This window comes from Schistocerca cancellata, chromosome 4 (genome assembly GCF_023864275.1).
Source record: "Schistocerca cancellata isolate TAMUIC-IGC-003103 chromosome 4, iqSchCanc2.1, whole genome shotgun sequence".
Classification (NCBI taxonomy): domain Eukaryota; kingdom Metazoa; phylum Arthropoda; class Insecta; order Orthoptera; family Acrididae; genus Schistocerca; species Schistocerca cancellata.
Window position 1 is genome coordinate 796,981,283 of NC_064629.1, and position 24,454 is coordinate 797,005,736.

General features: G+C 40.2%; 1 protein-coding gene across 2 annotated transcripts in view; it reads left to right on the forward strand.

Annotated features, from left to right (window-relative positions):
• Window positions 1–24,454, forward strand: part of LOC126184697 (coiled-coil domain-containing protein 175-like) — a 142,509-nt gene that overhangs the window by 106,759 nt on the left and 11,296 nt on the right. For both annotated transcript variants that reach the window (XM_049927210.1, XM_049927209.1), the window contains exons 5-6: window positions 1,618–1,816; window positions 21,950–22,166. In XM_049927210.1, the coding sequence (XP_049783167.1) occupies window positions 1,618–1,816; window positions 21,950–22,166 (416 nt within the window). The remainder of the gene's footprint in view (window positions 1–1,617; window positions 1,817–21,949; window positions 22,167–24,454) is intronic.

Here is a 24,454-nt window from a genome sequence, read left to right on the forward strand (position 1 = left end):
AGTAATCGTGAAAGCGTTACGGAGATGATAGATAAACTCCAGTGGAAGACTCTGCAGGAGAGACGCTCAGTAGCTCGGTACGGGCTTTTGTCAAAGTTTCGAGAACATACCTTCACCGAAGAGTCAAGCAGTATATTGCTCCCTCCTACGTATATCTTGCGAAGAGACCATGAGTATAAAATCAGAGAGATTAGAGCCCACACAGAGGCATACCGACAATCTTTCTTTCCACGAACAATACGAGACTGGAATATAAGGGAGAACCAATAGAGGTACTCAAGGTACCCTCCGCCACACACCGTCAGGTGGCTTGCGGAGTATGGATGTAGATGCAGATGTAGAATGCTGTGAAACCTTACTGTTCCAATTAGTTTTGCCATTGTTTCTAGTTTATGTTGGGTAACCAGAGCTTACTTTGTGTCTACTGAATACAAGTGACTGGTGATCTACTCATTTAAATAAAATGTCTGACAGACAGGGGAAGTTTTTTCAAATTTAAATAAAATTTACTTCTCCTTACCAACTCATTCCTTACCATTAATAGAATAATTATCCAATTACAATTCTGTAGATACTACCTAAAAGTTTTCTCTGCAATCTTTCGTGCAACAAACATGTTCCATATTATAATGTACCTAGTGAATATGATGTGTGGATCATGGAACTAACTAATGGACACATCGGTGAGCTACCAATCTCCTCAATGTACTTACTATTACTCTGTAGTAGTTTCACCTCCTTCGATTTGCTTAAAAACCTTGTATGAAATCTATGTAACTGATGTTGTGCATGAAGTTTTGGTTAATTTTGCGTATGCCAGTATTGCCAGTAACATATTTACTTTTTAATTTCAGTGACTTGATAACTGAACCTTTCTGTTGCTTCCCTTTCATCTTTTCCATTACATCCCATGCAGTTTTGATCTTAGAATAAATATAATGAAAGGAGTAAAGGTAACAACTCATTGTATAGTGAAGACATTGAGCACATTTAAAAAGCTAGTGCTCCGATCATCTTTTGTACTATTTCTTAAGACCTCACAGTATTTTATGTAATGGCCTACTGATTCTGATGCCTTGTGTTACCCCCACTGGTTGTTTGTCTCTACTGGAATTGTGTTTTATGCATCTTAGTAGAAAGTAACTGCCATAAAACTCGATAAATGCATTGTATTTATCATTCAATCTGTGTGCACTGTTCACCAATTAGAATTGTCACCGTAAGGTAATCAACCTCCTCTCTCTCTCTCTCTCTCTCTCTCTCTCTCTCTCTCTCTGTGTGTGTGTGTGTGTGTGTGTGTGTGTGTGTGTGTGTGTGTGTACATACCTTTATGGTGGGAATTCTAAATGGTGAACAGTGCACACAGATTGAATGATAAATATGCATAAAACACGATTCCAGTAGTGACAGTCAACTGGTGTGTGTAACAAAGCATAAGAATCCGGCACGTTTGTGCTTTATGGCTTTTACAAACACTATTTTCTCATTTTTCTGATTTTTTTCAAGGGAAAGTATATCCTGCTTCAGAGAATTTATGACGTAGTTTTAATTTCTCTGTGTGTTTGGTCATTACTGCCTTTGTGTCTACCATTACAGAGAAGTGAAATTTTGTTACAGGAAATTTTGATGGATGTTCCAAGGAAGGGAAAGACAAAATTGGGGCTATGTGCACAATCCTGCCTCTGGAATATGAGGACAAGTTGGCATACTATAAAGATCATATTGCCCAGTTACATGACATGAAGAACAAAATCAGAAGGGAAATATTAGCAGAAAGAAAAAAACTGTATGAACTTTTCACAGCAGAAGTTTCTCGGTACAAAATTACTCAGTACTATTATTTTGTAATAATGTACTTTTATGGTATTAGATTTATACTTTGAAAATTTTTGCACAATAATAAATATTATATCATTTGTCAACAATGGTCACTAGTTTTAAATTGAAAAAATACCATAGCAGCTGCATCAGTAAGAATACAAACTTATGGGACTATTACCTCAGTAGAAAAATATCCTGTTAATCAGTAGAAATCTGAAGCGCTAACAAGAAACTCCTTGTGTGCAAGTTCACAAGTTCAGTCTTTAGTAAAGCTCATTTAAATTTTTGTGTTAACAATTGTGGCGGGAAAAATGTTAGCTGGTAATGACTCGCCATATGCATCATGAGGGCAACAGAAAATTATTGTCCAGGATGTGCAGAAATCAACCTTCTATGGGATATATGTATTACACTTCACGAAATGGACATCATTGACATTCAAAAAATGTTCAAAACAAAAAGTTAACTTGTACCATGTACACCGAATGGAAAATGGTGTCCCACAGTGACCACAAAGGTTCACACCATCAAGATCAAAGGCAAACTTCCTGGTAGCTACTCCCTCAGGATCTCGGCATTCATTTACTGTGTATAGGCTTGGTGGGCCTGGTGGCCGTGGAGTTCCTGAGCTGGGGAATAGTAAGCACCACCAGTCCCCTTCACCATGAGTTCTGGGCATGCTTCAGCAACCACTGTATGGTGTGGTAGTGGAACATTGTGTGTCACAGGGAACAGGGTTCTTGGCTTAACTGCCTGGATTGCAAGGATGGTAAAAACCTCTATGAAAAACCCCTCAATCTTGAAGTGTGCTGTCCACTGATGAGGTGCATGTTGTTGAGGTGGAACAGTCATTAGCGGGCAACCTCTGGGGACCCTGCTGCACCCCAGTTGTATTAGGCTTACTTAGACTTAGGCATGTGGGGCTTATTTCCCTAGCAGCTTGTGGGACCAAGCTGGAACCCTCAAAATTATCTCTTCCTCTTTCTCCTCCTCCTCCTCCTCCCCCACCCTCTCCCCCCCTCCCCCTTCCGCCTTCGCCCCTCCTCCTCTCAGTGAAAAGGGTGGGCCACTGGTAACTATTAACACCAAATCAAATATGAGGGCTGGTGTAGCCAGTCGTCCTGACTCAGGAGTAAAGTCTAAGAGTTTTGGGTCTACTAACAGAACACATGCTGGCAGTCAGAATGTGTTTTTAATAGTAAAAAGGAAAGAAGGCAGCTTCAAGAAAGTTTTGCCTTTCTATATTCAAAAAGGGTTATAAGGCAATGCGGGCAGTTTAAAATCAGTTATGTGATTGCATGGTCTTGAGGTAGCGTTCTTGCTTCCCACACACAGGGTCCCGGGTTCGATTCTTGGCGGGGTCAGGGATTTTTCCAGCCTCTAGATGAGTGGGTGTCTTTATCATCATCAATATCATCATCATCATCATCAATCATCCTCATTACGGTCGGAGGAAGGCCATGGCAAACCACCTCCACTAGGACCTTGCCTAGTACAGCGGTGCGGGTCTCCCGCATCGTCCCCTATGCTCCTCGGAGTATGGGACATCATCATCATCATCATCATCATCATCATGCAATTGCCTAATGGGACACTTGGTAGAAACAGCTGACTCCAACAAGTTACGAACCTACAGAAAGTGTATTGCTTTGGGGAATATGCCATCAAAAGTGAGCTGCACACCACCTTGAATTACAGCAAAGGTGTTGTGACATGCAGGGATCTGGTGGATATTTCCAAGGAGGAACTGAAAGATGAGTGGGCTCTCTAAGCTATACTCAGCATTCAAAATGTCATGAAGTGGGTGGATGGGGATCTTATAAAATCAAACTCCTTTATCTTGACATTTAATTGCATGAAACTTCCTGAGTATGTTAAGGCAGGTTTACTTCATCTAAGCACACATCATGATGTACCCAACCCAATGAGGTGTTTCAAATGTCAGCATTTTGGGCATTCTACTCTTGGGTTTCATGGAGAAGCTACTTGTGGCAAATGGGGTAAGGCCGCTGACACATGTGTCCCTTGTTCCTCTCCATTGAAGTATGTGAATTGCTCTGGAGATCACTCTGTCTGGAGTTGAGACTGTAGCGTGTATCTGGAAGAACGGAAGGTACAAGAGCTTAAGACTATGAACTGCATCCCATATAAAGAGGCCAAATAAATGTATAGAGCCATGCTGCCCCCAACTTTCACTGCCTCCTGCACTGCGGTTCTTAAACAGCCACTGCAGAAAGCTGATGCTGCAACACGAAAAGAGGTTTCTAGTGTCAGCACTAATATCTGCATTTGTCTGTGTACTTGCGCTGCTGCTGTCCATCCCCCCAGAACTCCAGGAAACGCCATGAATGCCATCATTGTGGAGTGCCCCTCCAAAGGTTCAGCCTGATATGCTGGCCAGTGCTGCTGCAACCACAGCTGCAGTTGTAGCTGCAAAGCCTACTCAGGGACAAAAATCAATGGCAAAACATTCACCACAGATGCAATCAGAAAGTAATCAGTCTGATGACGACGTTACCCTCAATGATATCTATCTCAATTCTTCTTTAGAGGTGATGGCTCTTGATGTTGGACTGGGGCAATCATCTTGGTCCAAGACTGAGCCTCCATCAATTGTGGGCTCCGCTCCTTGGCAGAAAGTCAGGATGAAAATGCTACCCCTGTGATAGATGGCTCCCACCATCCAGTGGAGTGTTAATGGGTTCAGGACACATGTCAAGGAACTGAAGCTTCTAGCACAGGAACACTTCCTGTGCATGTGTTTGCAGGAAACACATTTTAAAGCATTTGATGGGGCACTACACTCTATTGCAAGAATGACCTGACTGGAGAAGGAGCCAAGGGAGGGTTTGCTGTGTTCATAAGTAACATGCGCCAATTCTCTGCTCTCCCCCTCGCTATTGACCTGCAAGCAGTTGCAGTTGAAATTCATGAACTTCGGAGGATTAAAGTTTGCTCACTGGATTTACCTTTGCTAGATGCAGTAGACTCTTAGGCTCTCACAGATCTTATGGATCTTACAGAACAACTCCCCAAACCATTTCTCCTTCTGGGAGACTTCAATGCCCATCATATCCTGTGGGACTTGACCTCTACTTGCCCATAGGGTTGGGTTTTGGAGAGCCTCCTGACACCTCAAGAGCTGTGCATCCTAAACGCTGGTACTCTCACTCATTTCTGTTTTGCTACTGGGTCATTCTCAGCCATTGGCCTTTCTCCCTGCTTTCCAGCCCTCACACACTGTTCAGTGGGAAGTTATTGATGATATTCACTCCAGTCTCCATTTCCCACTCCACATTTACCTACTGAATGGAGGATTGTTTGAACATATTCCACCAAAATGGATGGTCAGCAGGGCTAACTGGATGCTGTTCAGACAGCTGCCATTGTTCGAACACCATGACAGCATCCAGGAATGGGTGGACCACATCACATGAATGGCCCATTGTGCCGATAACTTATCCATCCCAAAGTCTTCCAATCATCTTGGTGGGCTAATAAGTGCCATTCAGCTATCTGGAACAGGTGACTCTTCGCTGGTTTAAGTGCTGCCCAACAGCAGACAACCTCATAGCCTTTCGAGTCGTGAGAGCCAAGGCTCGACTCATAATTAAGGAGAGTAAGAAAAGGTCATGGCAAGAGTTCTTGGACTCCATAAACTGTTCCCTCCATCAACTATTCCACTTGTTCTACCAAAGTATGGGAAACCATTTGGAGGACTTCTGGTAAACACAGTCATTTACCAATGACAGTGCTGAAACATGAGTGTCTCCAGACAATGCCCAGAGACATTGCTCAGACACTGGCAGAGAATTTTGTAAACACTACTGTCAATACAAGCCAGGATCTGGCATTTTGTTGCTACTGTGCAACTATAGAGAGGGGAAAGTTGGACTTCAGATCCAACAGTTCTGAGTCTTACAACTCCCCTTTCTCCATGTGAGAGCTGGAATCGGTGTTGTATGAGACATTTGACACTGCACCTGATCACGACCAAATCCGGTAGTGCATGCCAGCAGTATCAAATGAAATACTCTTTGAATGTTTTAATTTAATATGGCAGGAAAAGACCACTCTTTTCCCAGTAATTATTGGAGTATCACCTTAATGAGCTGTGTAGGAAAGACCCTGGAGCGAATGGTTAACCATCATCTGATCTGCTTGGGAATAAGCTAATATTGTTAACAAGAAATGACAGTAAGGAATATATATATATTGAGAGGCAAATGTCAAAATACCCAGACTTGTGAACAGGGGTCAACAAGAGGTTCGTGAACTTACACCACTTATTGCCCAAACCGCCCGTTTCTGAGCCAAAAATATCCTTTTAGAATGGGAAGAGTTACCCCAAAATATAATACCATACAACATAAGGGAATGAAAATAAGCAAAGTAGACTAATTTTCGTGTTGAACGATCGCTCACTTCTGATACCATTCGAATAGCAAAAATGGCAGCATTAAGTCTTTGAACAAGAGCCTGAATGTGGGCTTTCCATGACAGCTTACTATCTATCTGAACACCTAGTAATTTGAACTGTTCACTTTCACTAATCATATGCCCATTCTGTGAAATTAAAACGTCAGGTTTTGTTCGATTGTGTGTGAGAAACTGTAAAAACTGAGTCTTACTGTGATTTAGCATTAGTTTATTTTCTACATGCCATGAACTTATGTCATGTACTATACTATTTGAAACCAAGCCAGTGTTGCACACAACATCCTTTCCTACCAAGCTAGTGTCATCAGCAAACAGAAATATTTCGGAGTTACCCGTAATACTAGAGGGCATATCATTTATATAAATAAGGAACTGCAGTGGCCCCAACACTGATCCCTGGGGCACCCTTCACTTGACAGTACCCCACTCAGACCCCAATTCACAGCCGTTATCAACATGGTGAATAACAACCTTTTGCTGCCTGTTGCTACAGTAAGAGATGAACCAATTGTGAGCTACTCCCGTATTCCGAAATGGTCCAACTTCTGGAATAATATTTTGTGATCAACACAATAAAATGCCGTAATTAAATCAAAAAATCTGCCAAGCGTTCAAAACCTTTTGTTTAACCCATCCAGTACCTAACAGAGAAAAGACTTCTAAAGCCGAACTGTACATTTGGTAGCAAATCGTTTGACATAAAATGATCAATTATCTCTCCCTACACAGCCTTTTCAATAACTTTTGCAAACACTGATGGCATAGAAATAGGTCTAAAATTATCTACATTATCCCTTTCTCCCTTTTTATAAAACAGCTTTAACTGAGTACTTTAATCGTTCAAGAAACTGACCATTCCTAAATGAAAAATTACAAATATGGCTAAATACAGGGCTAACATGTGCAGCATAGTACTTTATGTGGTGTCACCGCCAGACACCACACTTGCTAGGTGGTAGCTTTAAATCGGCCGCGGTCCATTAGTACATGTCGGACCCGCGTGTCGCCACTGTCAGTGATCGCAGACCGAGCGCCACCACACGGCAGGTCTTGAGAGACGTACTAGCACTCGCCCCAGTTGTACGACGACTTTGCTAGCGACTACACTGACGAAGCCTTTCTCTCATTTGCCGAGAGATAGTTAGAATAGCCTTCAGCTAAGACCATGGCTACGACCTAGCAAGGCGCCATTAACCATATCTAGAGAATCACTTGTATCATCAAGAATGCTGTATACAAATGATGGATTAAAGTTAAGTATTCCAGCAGCTACGTACTTTTCTTTATAGCATTCATTACGTATCCTGTTTCAGACCTAACGCCAGCCGGCGTGTGTAAACGCGTGCCTTTCGGTTACCCGTCACTGTGGACTGGCTGTCTTGTCAGTCCACTACACTTTAATATTCTGCTAGACACTCCATCATAACCATGAGAGTCCTTAGTCTGCAGTGATTCAATTATTGACTCAATCTCCCTGTTGTCTGTATCACAGAGGAGTATTTCAGACATCAATCTCAGAAAGGCATTTGCCATGAATGTTATATGATTTCCTGTAGAAACTAAATTTTTATTTAATCCACCAGCAAAGCTCAGAACATGATTGTTAAATACTGTACATATATCTGATTTATCAGTAACAGAAATATTTTACTATGAACTGACTTTATATCGTCGAACTTACGCTGTTGACCAGACACTTCTTTCACAACTGACCATGTGGTTTTAATTTTTACCTGTGAATTAGCTGTTCTATTTGCATACCCCATACTCTTTGCCTTTTTAAGCAACTTACAATACTGTTTGTAATGGGCTACTGTAGCTTGATTATGACTACTTCTAACATTTTGATATAATTCCTGCTTTGTTCTACAAGATATCCTTATCCCACTAGTCAGCCACTCAAGCTGCCTATTACTGTTAGTACCCCGTTTAGAATGTTCTAACAGAAAGCAACTCTCAAAGAGCATGAGCAATGTGTTAAGGAAAGCATTGTATTTATCATCTATGTTATCGGCACTATAAACATCCTGCCACTCTTGTTCCTTGACAACGTTTTAAAAACTCTCTTTTGCTCTTGGATTAACTTTCCTACATAGTTTGTAATTAAATATGACATTGGTTTGAGTACAAAAGCCTTTTAGTGTTAAAGTTTGTGCATCATGGTCTGGAATGCCATTCACGCTTTTACTAACAGAATGCCCATCTAGTAATGAAGAATGAATAAAAATATTGTCTATGGCTGTGCTACTGTTCCCTTGCACCCTAGATAGAAAATCACAGTCTGCGTCAGATCATATGAATTTAGGTGATCTACCAACATCCTTTTTCTTGCTCCATCATATACCACCAACCACTACACTGTCACCTATAAGCTTTGCCAGCCTCCCCTTCCCATACCTATTGAGGTGCAGGCCATGCCTAGTGAAACCCAGTCTACTGATAGATCCAACTGGCACCACTGAAATGTGCCCCATGCTCTCTTTCATCAGCACCCTCTCCAGCCCCATGTTAATCTGCCTAACAGTCACATTAATATGAGGCCGATCACGACGCTGAAACAGTTGCACAAAATGCACGTTTTGTGCCATCAGTTTGAGTAGCTATCTTTACCAGGTCACCACCTACATCATATTCCTCGTCCTTATCAAGATTATTCCCTGCTCCACCCACTATCACTATCTGATCCTCCCTCGTAAAATTCCCATGTAACTCCCCTATGCTGTAGGTCACCTGAGTCAACCCTGCACTAGGCTTTACAATGCTGGTGACCTGGTACTCACTCCCCAATACTTCCTGCAACTGCTGACCCACACCCCTACCATGCAAACTACCTAGAAGCAGAACCTTCTTCTTTCTGTTAGACTTTGCAACTGACCTAGGCCTCCTAACTGCTGAGGACTGCTGCATATTCCCTACATCTACAGCTACAAGAGGCTCCTCTCCACTCATCTGTGACAGTTGGTCAAATCTATTGCATATATGCAAAGTTAACTGTCTGAATATCTCCTCCTCCTAGCTGCCTTCTTGTCAACTGTCAGTTCCCATCCCCCACCACCCTTCACCCTCCTCAACCTATCTAGTTCCTTCTTTGTGCATTAAAACTGCACCTGAAGGGCACAGATGTTAGCTCCTGCTGCTCTATCAACTTATTTATACTACAGATTCTGCATTCCCAGGAGAGTATCTCACTAAAATACCCACTGGCTTCCCCACTGCATTTCCCCTAATGAAAATACTTTGAACAAATCCCTCACCATAACCCACTACTCACAAACCTACGACAGAGCCCACACTTCTTACTCGTGGTAAAATTGTTCAGTTGCTGAAAAAAACTATATGTCTGCGTTACCTAAGTTCAGTTACACCAGTAGAACTATTTATAGAACTAACAATAGTGGTCTGGAAATTCTCTGCCTACTAAGAGAGCAACTACTTGTATTAATACTACTACACCACAGCTAATACCAATACGAAGAAAACTTCACAAAATTATTAGCTAAAACTAAAAATTCAAGTGGCCACTTGGAACACGCAATGAAGTTAATACACTGAATGAAACTTTACTGAAATATTTCACTAGAAACAATAAGAAATGTCAGCTGAAAACTAAAGCACAAAATTTACTAAACGACTTCAATGCGCAGGAAACTCTAAGAGAACACAGCGAGCGAACGTTTCCAGAAGTTAAATAAATCATTATTTAGCCATAAACAGCTCGAATCACCACTGAAAACTGTTCAATTTAATATCTGTATAACACTGCACAAATAACTTTGTCAGTACTTAGCTTGATTATGCTGTATATCATAACCAAGTGAAAGTATGTTAGCAATCCTGTCTGCAGATCAACACAGTGACACCTTATTAGTATGTTCATCCACATTTGAAACACAATATGGCAGCATTTCTGCATGGCATGGATTTGACAAGTCCTCGGTAAGTTTACAGAGGTATGTGGCACTAGATGTCGACACACAGGTCATGCATTGCCTGTAAATTACTGGCCAGTTGTTAGTGGATGTGGAGCTGGCACCCAATAACATCCCAAATGTTATCCATCAGGTTCAGAGCTGGCGAGTTTTGTGACCAAGGCATCAATGTGAGTTCTCAATCATGCTTCTCAAATCACTGTAACCTAATTCTGGCCTTATGATTCTGACAGGTGTTCTGTGAGGTGCCATACCACTGGGGAAGACAGTGTAATACTGTTAGATGTCGAACCAATGGGGAAGATAATAATACTGTGAGATGCCATCACCTCTGGCGAAGACATAAAGTAGAAAAGATGTGGGTGGTTCGCAGTATTTTTCATGTGATCCACAGCTGTCAAGATGCATTTGATCACTACCACAGATCCCATAGAAGCCCTGGTGAATGCCTCCCACTCCCCAAGCTTAATACAGCCCACGTAGATCCCAGTCTGGTAGAGTGCATGTTTTGAACAGCTGTTTGCATGGATGGTGGCATATTCAGACACTACCATGTACCTGGTTCTAATGAATGACATTATTCCTCTGATCTGTGGTCCATTCTCAATGACCCCATTCCCACTGCAATCATAATTGATGATGTGGTTGGGTCAACATGGGAACCTGCAGGGGTCATCTGCTGGGAGCCCGTATGTTCAACATTGTGCACTGAATGGTGTGCTCTGGAACACTTGTGCCTACACCAGCACTGTACTCTTTTGTCATAACTGTCACAGATTACCACCTATTCTGCCTCACACGGTGAGCAAGTCTCTGACCCCCCCCACTTTCTGTGAAGAGGCTCAGGCATCCCAACACCTTGTTGCCTGCTCATGGTGTCAGTGTCCAACTATTTTCCATAACTCGTGATATTAGCATGTGAACAGCTGACCAGCTTCACCATTCCTGTGATGCTCGTTTGCAAGTGCAGGGCCATAACAATCTGCCTTTGTCAAAGTCCAATATCACTGAATTCCTTGATTTCTAGCCCATATAATTGCTAGAATGATTTTTCATTCGTCTCTGGTGCTCTTACATACTTTCCTTACCAGGTCACATGCCCACAACACTACCAGGTGGGCAATGGTTATGAAGTTTAGGCTCATTGGTGCATCTTCAAAGTGACAGTTGGGTATTAATAACCTCCTCCAATTACCTTGGGGTTCGCAGCTTGTGGTTTAGTGGCTAGCATTGATACCTCTGGATCACGGGGTCCCGGGTTCAATTCCCAGCCGAGTCAGGGTTTTTCTCCTCCCAGAGACTGGGTGTTTATGTTGTCCTCATCATTCCATCATTCACAAAGTGATGAGATTGAAACTGGAAAGAATGGGAACTTGTACAGGCACTGATGACCTTGATGTTGACTGCCCCACAAACCAACATAATCATCTCATCATTACCTTGGGATCATCACCAACTTGTAGGGATAAAAATGAACATAACTACTAAAATGGCCCCAGTAATTCAGTATAATATGAACAGATTCATTTAATTGTGAGGAACTGAATCATCTTTCATAGAGAAAATTGTTCTTGTGTTTGTAATGGACATACTTAAGACCTGAAAATACCTGTGCTAAGAGGCTTTAATCTGAACAGAAACAATGGATTTGATAACTGGGCAGCAGATACCATTCTTCAGAAAGTTTACTTTCTACCAGATTAGAAGAGGTCACTGTTAGAATACGTGTGTGATTGAAAATAATGATGTGCTCTTTGTATCTGCTACAGTGTGATCGTCTAGGAAGATTGCACTGCAATATAACTTTCATTGTTGTACTAATAACTGCATCATTGCTTCTGTATTACAGAATTATCAATTTGTTGGCCTATCACTTAAAATGTTCTGTTTTATTGGAGCAAAATAATAACACATAGATTTTAGGTTATGTTACATTACCTGCATGATGATCCTGTTTGACTGAGAGGTATAACTTTTCCTGCATTATTTGTGTTGTGTAGTTTTGGTAACATCTTCCTGTGATCTGTTGAGTGCTGGCTTGCTCTCATTTTTGTAAACGCCATTTCTGACACTTATTGTGGTGATTGCCTGCTTTATTTCCTTGTTGATTGTCCTTGGTGTCGACGTACTGCACTGGCTGAAAAATGGGGGGTGGAAATTCAACACTGACTACTTTAAATGATGTAGCCAACAGGTGCACATATGCCGTTTTACAGTTATTTATTTTTTTTATTTTCACTGGTCACAACCCCCCCCCCCCCTATAACACACAGTTACATGGCCTGTGCACTATTGTTTAACTTCTGATAAGTCTCATTGATAGGCTGCAAGCAAACACCAACGTATTGCTACAGTAGTTTACTGTTGAACAACTACAAGCAGTAAAAACCTAACCCCACAGTTCTTGCTACATAATATGGTATGTATCGAACAGACACTGTCGTCGTTTTAGCATACGGCCTATTACACGTATTTCACAATTAAGTGGATGCATTGTTGCTGTTCTAATCAATACAGGTTCCTCATCTGAAACTAGGCCATGGACTGACTGTCTTGGGACAAAAATCAGGCCCTTATATATATATATTATCACAATAATAGGCACTGAAACTACACATTGTTTGATGTTTAATTTACAGAAATTACAATTTAAACGTAACTCAATATATTAACTGAATACATAAAAAAGTTGGTTATTTTTAGCAGTTTATTCTACTGCAAGGGTTAGGCTGAATTATTTGTTTAAATGATTAAATTAACATATATAGTTATGCAAACAATACTTTTGACAAAACTGGTGATTACTTTGGAATTAATGAAGGGCTGGCTTTGCTAACATGTTTTCGAATAGAGCCAAATAAATACTTTAAGATTACTAGTACTACTTCTTCCAAATGTTTGCAATTAGTACGAGATTTATATTTGTTTGTAGGTCAACAATAGAATTTAAGTTACGAAACAATTACTGATTTCACCCTATAACAAAAGATACTAACAAGGAATAGTCAAAATAAATTAGAAAATCAATTACATACATGAAACTAAGCACAAAATTAGATCTGGTGTTGTAGTCTTTAAGACTGAGGGCTAACCTTTCTCTTTTATGGAAATGCATATTATACTCACATATGTTAACAGTAATTAGTCAGGGATGAAAAAATGAATTTTAAGGAGGCAGACGGCAAAACAAGAGGGGAAGTAAAAATATCCCAGCATGTTTCATCACACTATGATTACAATGTCATTGTTTTTTTCCCAAATTGTTTGTTTTTGTTGTTAGTTCTTCAATTGCAGCACTTAATATAGTCCCAGGATTACCTTATGTGAATACAGGATATTCTCTGTCTAAAGCATAATGAAGAGGACCAGAAAGGCTTTGCCTGTGGCCATGTGTGTACAGTAAAAACTTTTTTGTGCTTCCAGCATAAGAAACTTTTTGTTTCCACATTTATCTAAATATTAATTGTGTTTAATTTCGCCTATACTGCTCATTTTTTTGATAACTGAATCAAGTACTGCAATTTTAATCAGCGACACTGGTGCATCATTTCCAGTGTTTTGTTTACCACTTTCTTGAAGGTTTCTTGCTTTGTTTTTGTGTTTTACTGTTGTCGACTTATATTTATTTGTAGGTTCAACATATTTTGAGTTTATTATTACACCTGCTTCATAATCAAAATCAGTTTTTTTTTTGTTCACAAATCACTTTTAACAATTTCAATTCGACTGCTTTTGTGGCTATTTTCTGTCACTGTTTCACTGTTTTCATAAGGCCCTTCTTCAGCTTTTTAATGGAATTTGACTGATAGGAGTATTTCACAACTTGTGGAAAAGTCCCAAGTCCAAAAACACAATTTTTCAAGAGACCGGACTTAGGATAGTTGTCAGAATTTGAACTGAACTGTATCTAACTATGTAACTCACATAGTTAGATATCTGTGGCTTCTCAAACTTCATTCTAAAACATATAATTTATATTATAGTTTCTCCTTTGACTTACCTTATAAACTGTGAGCTTCAAACTGGAAAATTCCCTGATGTCTTGAAATCCGCAATTGTTGATCCAGTTTATAAGATGGGAGATAGAAGCAATACTGACAGTTACAGGCCCTATATCCCTCATTCCCATAATATCTAAGGCCATAGAACTCGGCATAAAAGAGCACTTATGCAGATACTTTGAGTATACTAAGCTAATCTTTTCTTTACTTTATGGCTTTAGGGCTGGCCTATCCACCATTGAAGGTGTAAAATCTCTGGTAACAAATGTTCTGTAATTCTTTGAAAACGACTGTTTTTTCTTGGTCTGAGCAAAGAATTTGACACTGTATCACATGATGTCTTATTATCTAAATCTGAAAATTAGGGAATCAAGGATAATGAACTACCATTAATCAAATGATACCTCTTAGGCAGGAAACAAGCTATTACTCTGAATGATTGTAGATCAAATGCTCTGCCTGTTACTACAGGAGTGCCACAAGGTTCTGTCCTGGGCCATTTTGTTTACTTTTCTTTATATGTATGATCTACCTAGTTCTTTGCCCTATGGTATATGCCGATGATACAACTCTTGTAGTGACCAGTCCTAATATAGATGAAGAAAAAGGAAAACACTGAAAAAATGAAATAATACTAAATAAAAACAAAACAGGAATGAGATGAAACTTCCTGGCAGATTAAAACTGTGTGCCATGCTGGGACTCGAGCTCAGGAACTTTGCCTTTTGCGGACAAGTGCTCTACCGACTGAACTACCCAAGCACGACTCACAACCCATCCTCACAGCTTCAATTCTGCCAGTACTTCATCTCCTACCTTCCAAACTTCACAGAAGCTCTTCTGTGAACCCTGCCAAACCAGCACTCCTGGAAGAAAGGGTATTTCGGAGACATGGTTTAGTCTTTGGCTGGGGCGCTGTTACCAGAACTACGTTTTCACTCTGTGGTGGAGTGTGCGCTTATATGAAACTTCCTGGCAGATTAAAACTGTATGCCAGACCGAGACTTGAACTCAGGACCTTTGCCTTTCACAGGCAAGTGCTCTACTGACAGAGCTACCCAAGCATGACTCATGACCCATCCTCACACCTTCAATTCTGCCAGTACCTCATTCCCTATCTTCTGAACTTCACAGAATCTCTTCTGCAGAGTGAAAATTTCAAACACCCTCCCAGGCAGCGGCTAAGCCATTTCTCTGCAATATCCTTTCTTCCAGAAGTGCTAGTTCTACAAGGTACACAGAAGAGCTTCTGTGAAGTTTGGAATGTAGGAGACAAGGTACTGGCAGAATTGAAGCTGTGAGGATGGTTCTTGATTTGTGCTTGGGTAGCTCAGTTGGTAGAGCACTTGCCTGCAAAAGGCAAAGATCCTGAGTTCGAGTGTCAGCTTAGCACACAGTTTTAATTTGCCAGGAAGTTTCATATCAGTGCACACTCCATTGCAGATTGAAAATTTCATTCTGGAATGAGATACTTATATCTCCACAAACTAGATGAAAAGGTAAATGAGTGTGAATCTGTCAGAGACTAGAAATTCGCCTGGACTCTCAACTGAAATGGGATGCACAAACAGACTAATTGTGCATTAAACTATCACATGTGATTAATTTACTTTACAAATTAAAACCCTGAGCCAGTAAGGAAGAGCTTCAGTCTTCATATTATACTTTTTCCCACTCTCACTTAACTTAAAGAAATATCCTATGGGGCAGCTCTTCTGGTGCAAAAACAACATTGTATGTGGCAAGAAAGAAAAAACATAATTGATAACAGTTACAGGCATTGCAAACAGAGAGTCACGCTAGCCACATTTTAAGGACTAAATACACGGTGAAGGAAAAATGCTGCACTTGGTAGCCGGCACGCGATTCCTCATCCCATTTCAAGACAGAAGTGCATCTAGCAAAGCCTAGTCCCACCAATAGGCTTAATAGAAATGCGATTTAAAAAATGAGAATTTGGCAATGCTGTATCTGCATGCAGCATGGCCAAGAACAGGTAACATGAACCATGCGCTGTGCTGGAGCTGACCCATTAGCTCAGTGAGACGAGGCAGTGCCATGGGGAACAGATACACAGACTCACCAGTGTTCGAGTCGCGTTAGTGTGAAACACCTTTATTAAAAAATTGAGACATAACATTAACTTATTACAGATATAAATGACCACTTTGTTTTGTCTATGACACAAATAAAGCCAATAAAAGATAATAGTGGATACAGTAACATTGTATCTAGTGGGGTACAAAAAATCCAGTAGGTAGGCTACACTAGATTGCGCATTATGCTACACACAAGCTTATCTTCACAGAACTGGTACATACACATACGAGGAATGTTCACTTTGGAAAAGATGTTGAAGGTGACCACCTTGCATTTGCAAACACTTTGACACTTGCTGGATCATCCTATGCTGGACCCTACGCGACACACTTGCATCCACCATTGCCAAAGCTGCATGCATGTGAGCTATTGGGTCATGTATATTCTACATCTACATTTACATCTACATCTACATTTATACTTCGCAAGCCACCCAACGGTGTGTGGCGGAGGGCACTTTACATGCCACTGTCATTACCTCCCTTTCCTGTTTCAGTCGCGTATGGTTCGCGGGAAGAACTACTGCTGGAAAGCCTCCTTGCACGCTCGAATCTCTCTAATTTTACATTCGTGATCTCCTCAGGAGGTATAAGTAGGGGGAAGCAATATATTCGATACCTCATCCAGGGCCGGCCGGAGTGGCCGTGCGGTTCTGGGCGCTACAGTCTGGAGCCGAGCGACCGCTACGGTCGCAGGTTCGAATCCTGCCTCGGGCATGGATGTCTGTGAAGTCCTTAGGTTAGGTAGGTTTAATTAGTTCTAAGTTCTAGGTGACTGATGACCTCAGAAGTTAAGTCGCATAGTGCTCAGAGCCATTTGAACCTCATCCAGAAACGCACCCTCTCGAAACCTGGGCAGCAAGCTACACCGCGATGCAGAGCGCCTCTCTTGCAGAGTCTGCCACTTGAGTTTGCTAAACATCTTCATAACGCTATCACGCTTACCAAATAACACTTCTTTGGATCTTCTCTATCTCCTCCGTCAACCCAACCTGGTATGGATCCCACACTGTTGAGCAATGCTCAAGTATAGGTCAAACGAGTGTTTTGTAAGCCACCTCCTTTGTTGATGGACTACATTTTCTAAGGACTCTCCCAATGAATCTCAACTTGGTACCCGCCTTACCAACAATTAATTTTATATGATCATTCCACTTCATGGGTGGAGTATTGTAAACTTGTTTCTTTGAGTGTCCCTACAAATAAAAATTTACTGTATTAAGGTCCAGAGAATGTGGAGGCCAGAACATTGGACCTTCATGACCAATCCATTTCCGTGGAAATGCTTCATTTAAATAGTTGCTCACATTCATTTCAAAGTGTAGCAATGAACCACCATGCTAAAACCATAGCTGTCCTGAACGCCGAGTATGGCAAAGAAACATATGATACAGGGGTGCATTCAACTTGTCTGGCAATAGGTAAAGGCCCAAAAGCACTTCCCCAATGATTCCAATGATGCCAAAGCTTTGCTGAAAGCTACAGTTATGGGTGCCTTGCTGGGTTCTGTTCCAACCAATAATGTCTACTGTGGAGATTGAAAATACCTTCACGAGTCAAGCTAGATTCATCAGTCTATATCAAGTTATTTATAAAATGTTTGTTATCTTCTGCTTGGTGCAAAAGCCATGAACAAAACTGTACTTGTCATATGCACTCGTCTGGTCGCTGATGTTGAGTTAACAAGTAATGATACGGATGCAGTTCTTTATCGTGCAACTCTTTAACTACAAGTCACTGAGATATCTGGAACAGCCTCAGAAAATTATAGGAAAAGGAATTTGCTAGAGGAGATGTCATTAATAGGTAATACCAAAGAGAAATTTGTAGCTGACATGAAAATGAAACTTCTTGTTTGCCCCTAAAATGTTGTGTAGAAAGACAATCATCAGGTTTTGTGCAAACTGCACTTTGTCATTTCAAGCGAGAAAAGTCACTTGAGCAGTCAGTGAATGCTATGACACATTCATATACAACAATGTCAGTGACAAGTATCAGTGGATTACTGTTTCCACAACTTTATATTTATCTTCAGGATCATCAAGGCAAATTAGGACAAAAATTTAAGTAAGCGACTGTTTACCTTACTCCATTCCAGATCTGTATAAATAAAACTAGTAATTTTTTTGAATGGTATAATATTATGTATCCAGTAAAATACTTAATCTGCCCAAAGTTTTTGTAATGTTACATGTTTTTTTTATTTTAATGTATCACTCTTGTAATGTTTGGTGCAGTCTATCCAGCCATGACGGGTGAACTATACAGAATTGGTAATAAATAATAAAAAATGTATTAATAACTAGCAAGGCTGGGGTTCTCAACATTCTCTGCCTGATGCTGGAATGATAGAAGTATGAACTTGAAGCCCAAACGACAGGCATCGTTTGTCCCACATGCACCACAGTCAGCAGTTGGTTGCATCCTGTTCCCTCAGTGGCTGCTGGAACAGCCTCTTCTTCATGTTGGATCAGGCCCTCAGGCATACACAATGAGTGCACATGATGCTCCTTCCCGTTCCTTGCTGCCATTACTGTAAGAAGTATCAACATTCACTGCACATTTGAACTGTTGATAGTTAATAGATCTCTTCACTTTTGTGCTTGTCTCCCCTTGACACGAGAGACAGAATATTTCCCAACAGGGGAAGAAAGTCTCAGTTTCAATGGAGGTAGCTCCTCTGACTTGTTAATTAGGGGTATGAGTGCAACATCCTGAGTTCTCCTTTGTCCCTTTCTCCCCTGTACAGGGTCTCTAGACCTAACATTGACGTGCCATTCACTGTAAAGTGGACAAGTAGTGATAGATCTTGTATTTCCTGCAGAAGAGATAGTATCCACAGGAGAGAGTAATAATTGAGGTACCTTTGGTATCTCTGTTACATGCCTCTTGGTACCCCTCCCAGCACACCCATTTGCAGAATATTACGGATTTGCTTTCAATTTGTGGTCATGATGTGCTACATGTATTACTTAAGTAGCCTTTTAGAACTGGAGCAGTTAACAGCCAAAACCTTTTATGACAAACTTGATATAAAATTTACTGTTTCTCTGTAATGTTTTTGAGATTATGATCACTAATAAATTTGACAGTAATATTAATTTATGATAAATGCAGACAATACACACTCTTTTTAAAAGAGAAATCTAATGTGACATGATGTGTTGGTTATTTACTGTAAATGTAAATCACAAATACTTACGAGGACAGTTCAATAAGTAATGCAACACATTTTTTTTCTGAAACAGGGGTTGTTTTATTCAGCATTGAAATACACCAGGTTATTCCCCAATCTTTTAGCTACACAACACTATTTTTCAACGTAATCTCCATTCAATGCTACAGCCTTACGCCACCTTGAAATGAGGGCCTCTATGCCTGCACGGTACCATTCCACTGGTCGATGTCGGAGCCAACGTCGTACTGCATCAATAACTTCTTCATCATCCGCGTAGTGCCTCCCACGGATTGCGTCCTTCATTGGGCCAAACATATGGAAATCCGACGGTGTGAGATCGGGGCTGTAGGGTGCATGAGGAAGAACAGTCCACTGAAGTTTTGTGAGCTCCTCTCAGGTGCGAAGACTTGTGTGAGGTCTTGCGTTGTCATGAAGAAGGAGAAGTTCGTTCAGATTTTTGTGCCTACGAACAAACTGAAGTCGTTTCTTCAATTTCTGAAGAGTAGCACAATACACTTCAGAGTTGATCGTTTGACCATGGGGAAGGACATCGAACAGAATAACCCCTTCAGCGTCCCAGAAGACTGTAACCATGACTTTACCGGCTGAGGGTATGGCTTTAAACTTTTTCTTGGTAGGGGAGTGGGTGTGGCGCCACTCCATTGATTGCCGTTTTGTTTCAGGTTCGAAGTGATGAACCCATGTTTCATCGCCTGTAACAATCTTTGACAAGAAATTGTCACCCTCAGCCACATGACGAGCAAGCAATTCCTCACAGATGGTTCTCCTTTGCTCTTTATTGTGTTCGGTTAGACAACGAGGGACCCAGCGGAAACAAACCTTTGAATATCCCAACTGGTGAACAATTGTGACAGCACTACCAACAGAGATGTCAAGTTGAGCACTGAGTTGTTTGATGGTGATCCGTCGATCATCTCGAACGAGTATGTTCGCACGCTCCACCATTGCAGGAGTCACAGCTGTGCACGGCCGGCCCGCACGCGGGAGATCAGACAGTCTTGCTTGACCTTGCGGCGATGATGACACACGCTTTGCCCAACGACTCACCGTGCTTTTGTCCACTGCCAGATCACCGTAGACATTCTGCAAGCGCCTATGAATATCTGAGATGCCCTGGTTTTCCGCCAAAAGAAACTCGATCACTGCCCGTTGTTTGCAACGCACATCCGTTACAGACGCCATTTTAACAGCTCCGTACAGCGCTGCCACCTGTCGGAAGTCGATGAAACTATACGAGACGAAGCGGGAATGTTTGAAAATATTCCACACGAAATTTCCAGTTTTTTCAACCAAAATTGGCCGAGAAAAAAAATGTGTTGCATTACTTATTGAACTGCCCTCGTATTTACTATGACCGTGCATTCTCAAAAATGAACTTTTTCTCTCATGTCATTATGCAGTGAAATTAGGGAACAATTGTTTTTTTTAATGAGGGTACCATTGCCAGAAATTTGTAAAAAGCACAAATTAATTTTACAGTTACTAACAATGTTAAAAGTTACATGATATATCTTGTTATGTATTGGTATTCACACAGTCAATTATTTTGTAGTATTTATTCAAAAGTAAAAACGCTAGAGATAGTACACTAGGTCAGTTAGGTAACTGCTGGTTTTGTTAAAGTATCTTTCAAGACCTTGCACAAAAATGATTAAGAGTGGTCACAGAATGTCCTCCTTAAATCAAGATAAACAGACTAGGGCATGAGTATGGCTATTCTCAAGCATGAAAATGGTATTGGTCCTCATTACTTCACAGCTTGAATGTGAGTGCGGCATCATAAATGATGGTGAAACTGGGAGGCCTGTAAGCATTTAAATATAAGACCATATAACTAAGATACCATATGAGTTGTGAGCAGCCCATAAAGTTTTAAGTGGGCTGCATGCTTGCCAGGCCACTAGAGATGCAGCAGGGGTAAATTATGGATGCTAATGAGGTTATGAATAGCCAATATAATATGAACAGGGAGGAAGGTAACAAGAAAACACTTTGATGGTCACTTTGCCTGCTTCAATGACTGTCTACAGGAAAATACTGCTACTGTACTTCCAGTTCACTGTTGATTGCCAATCCTTGGTATTTGTGTAATAGAATTCATAGGCTTCCAGATAACTAATCTCTCAATTCTCAATGAAATCATGGAACATTTCCAGTCATTACAAATGCCAACTAAATTGTGCACAATAATTATAGAAACTAGGGAACCAGCAGTCTAGACTCTGAGAAAAATACCACTTTGAAATAATCAAAGCACAATTTATTTAATCTTATCTTAATACAAAGCACTGCACCAAAAAGGAGATTATTCAGATCATTTCATTACTCACTATGGTGATCACACTGCAACTGATTATGCTGGAAAAATGACGTGATTCTCTTTCGGAATTTAATTGTTGTTTCATAATATTATGTACTTCCACAAATGGCATGTCACTATTTTTTTTTCGTTCCTTTTAGGGTAGGTGCAGCTGATAGTATATTCTGCAACCTTAGCCAACAGTTGGTGTCTACTTACAAAAATGTGTATGCAAAGAAAATGGATTGGTTAGAGGAGGAGGAAAGTCTACTTCAAACAGTCAACAAACTGTATTCAATAAGCCAGAGTGAAGCAGTTGAAAAAGCAGAGAACACAAAGCTCAAGAATTCACAGAGAGACCAAGAGCAAAACGCAAAGGTAACAGAGCATCAAAACGTAGTGTAACCAACACGTAAAGCATTGCTAGCAGTTTCCATTTTTTTCTGCTAACAGAAACCACTTCAGCCTATCATAGTTTATGCAGTAGAAAATGTGTCTTAATTTGTGCACCAATATGAAAAGTGTTTTTTGATAATACACAACTAATGCAGCCCCAAGTAACATCCTGTTGCTGCTAAATTGTGTGTTGGAAACTTTAGATAACTATTTACAATGGATTTTAATTTTCTGAAATTTATTCAGAAGTCTGAAAAAGTGGAGTTTACAGTGGTACTTGTCTATGAGGAAGTGTAAACATTATTGAACTAGTCTAATTTGAAGCACTGCTTCATAGCCTACAAAATCATGAGATGAATGCTTGACATGCTTGTTGTTTACTTGTTTGGTGATGCTTGGATTTTGGGTCACAGGCTGTGGTCTGAGGCATGATTTCCTCCTTAAAATATCAACTCTTACAATATTAGACAAAACACTAGACAGAAATTTATGTATAAGACAATTGTCTAAGACCCTTTAAACTATAAGGAAATAATAATGATAATAATAATAATAATAATATAATATAATAATAATAATAATAATAATAATAATAAACCCCGTGGAGGCCCGTGAAAAGAATAGGCCTCCTTTATGTTTTGCCAGTCATAAAAGGCTAGTTGGTTTAGGACAGAACTAATGAAGCCTCGGACAACCGCTGTCATGGTCGGGGACGACGCTTGAACCCTATGCCCGTCCACAATGTTAACGACACTGCTAGCCACATGGAAAATGATTTAAATCCAAGTAGAGGTGTTTTGCAGGATATGCTTCCTGCAACCACTCTAGAAGGAAAACAAAGACAAAGGATGAGATGCTCAGATGAAGTTAATCGACACTTCATGTTTGTTATTACCAAGCAATAAACTTAGGAACCAACACAACTGGATACAGATCACAAGTATACACAACATTTATTACCAGATACCCAGAACTAAAATTTTTAACAGACCAACGACTAGCTGATCAGATCCATGTAATAATCAAAAATAACAGGATACCCCAGTCAGAATTAGAAAACATCAAACAACAAGTACAACAAATACTGGAACAAAATAATGTGCAATCAGAAGAAGAAGAAAATACAGTAATGGACTCAAACATCCCAGAGCAAACAAACAAAGAACAACATGCTTCAATTAAACAATCAGAGGAAAACGAAATCTTAAGACAGCCACCAGAACAAGCACAAATAGAACACGAAGTGACACACATGTTAGATGTAGAAGAAAAATTTCAGCTTACATATATGGAATACAAAGACACAAATACAGACATTAGACCATTCTTGCATAGACCACCAAATAACCCACAAGCCAAAACAACAATAACAGCTCTCAACACAATCATACACAACAAAATAAATGAAAATACAACTATGGAAGAGTTACAACTACTGGTTTATATAGGAGCTCTCACTACTCTAAATATACACACTAGGCAGAGATCAGAACCAACCAACACACAGAAGAAACCCACAAAACCAGCATGGCAACACAGGCTACAGATCAGAATAGAAAAACTGAGGAAAGACATTGGACAGCTAACACAATTTATAAGAACTGAAATATCAGACAAAAAACGAAAAAGATTAGGTAAAATCTCACAGCAAGAAGCAATAGAGCAATTAGATGAAAAGAAGCAGAAATTACAAACATTGGCAAAATGACTTAGAAGATACAAAAAAAGTGAAAATAGAAGGAAACAAAACCAAACATTCAACACAAACCAAAAGCAATTTTACAAGACAATAGATAACCCATACATTAAAATAGACAATCCACCAAACGTAACAGACATGGAACACTTTTGGAGCAAAATATGGTCAAATCCGGTACAACATAACAGACGTGCATGGTGGATACAAGCAAAAACAGACACATACAAGATGATACCACAAATGCCTGAAGTGATAATTTTGCAACATGAAGTCACCCGAGCAATTAATTCTACGCATGATTGGAAAACCCCTGGAAAAGATAAACTAGCAAATTCTGGCTAAAGAAGTTCACCTCAACTCATTCACATCTAACTAAATTATTTAACAGTTACATTGCAGACCCATACACAGTCCCTGATACGCTTACACAAGGAATAACTTATCTGAAACCTAAAGATCAAGCAGACACAGCAAACACAGCAAAATATCACCCCATAACATGCCTACCAACAATATACAAAATATTAACTTTAGTCATTACACAGAAATTAATGACGCATACAACACAGAA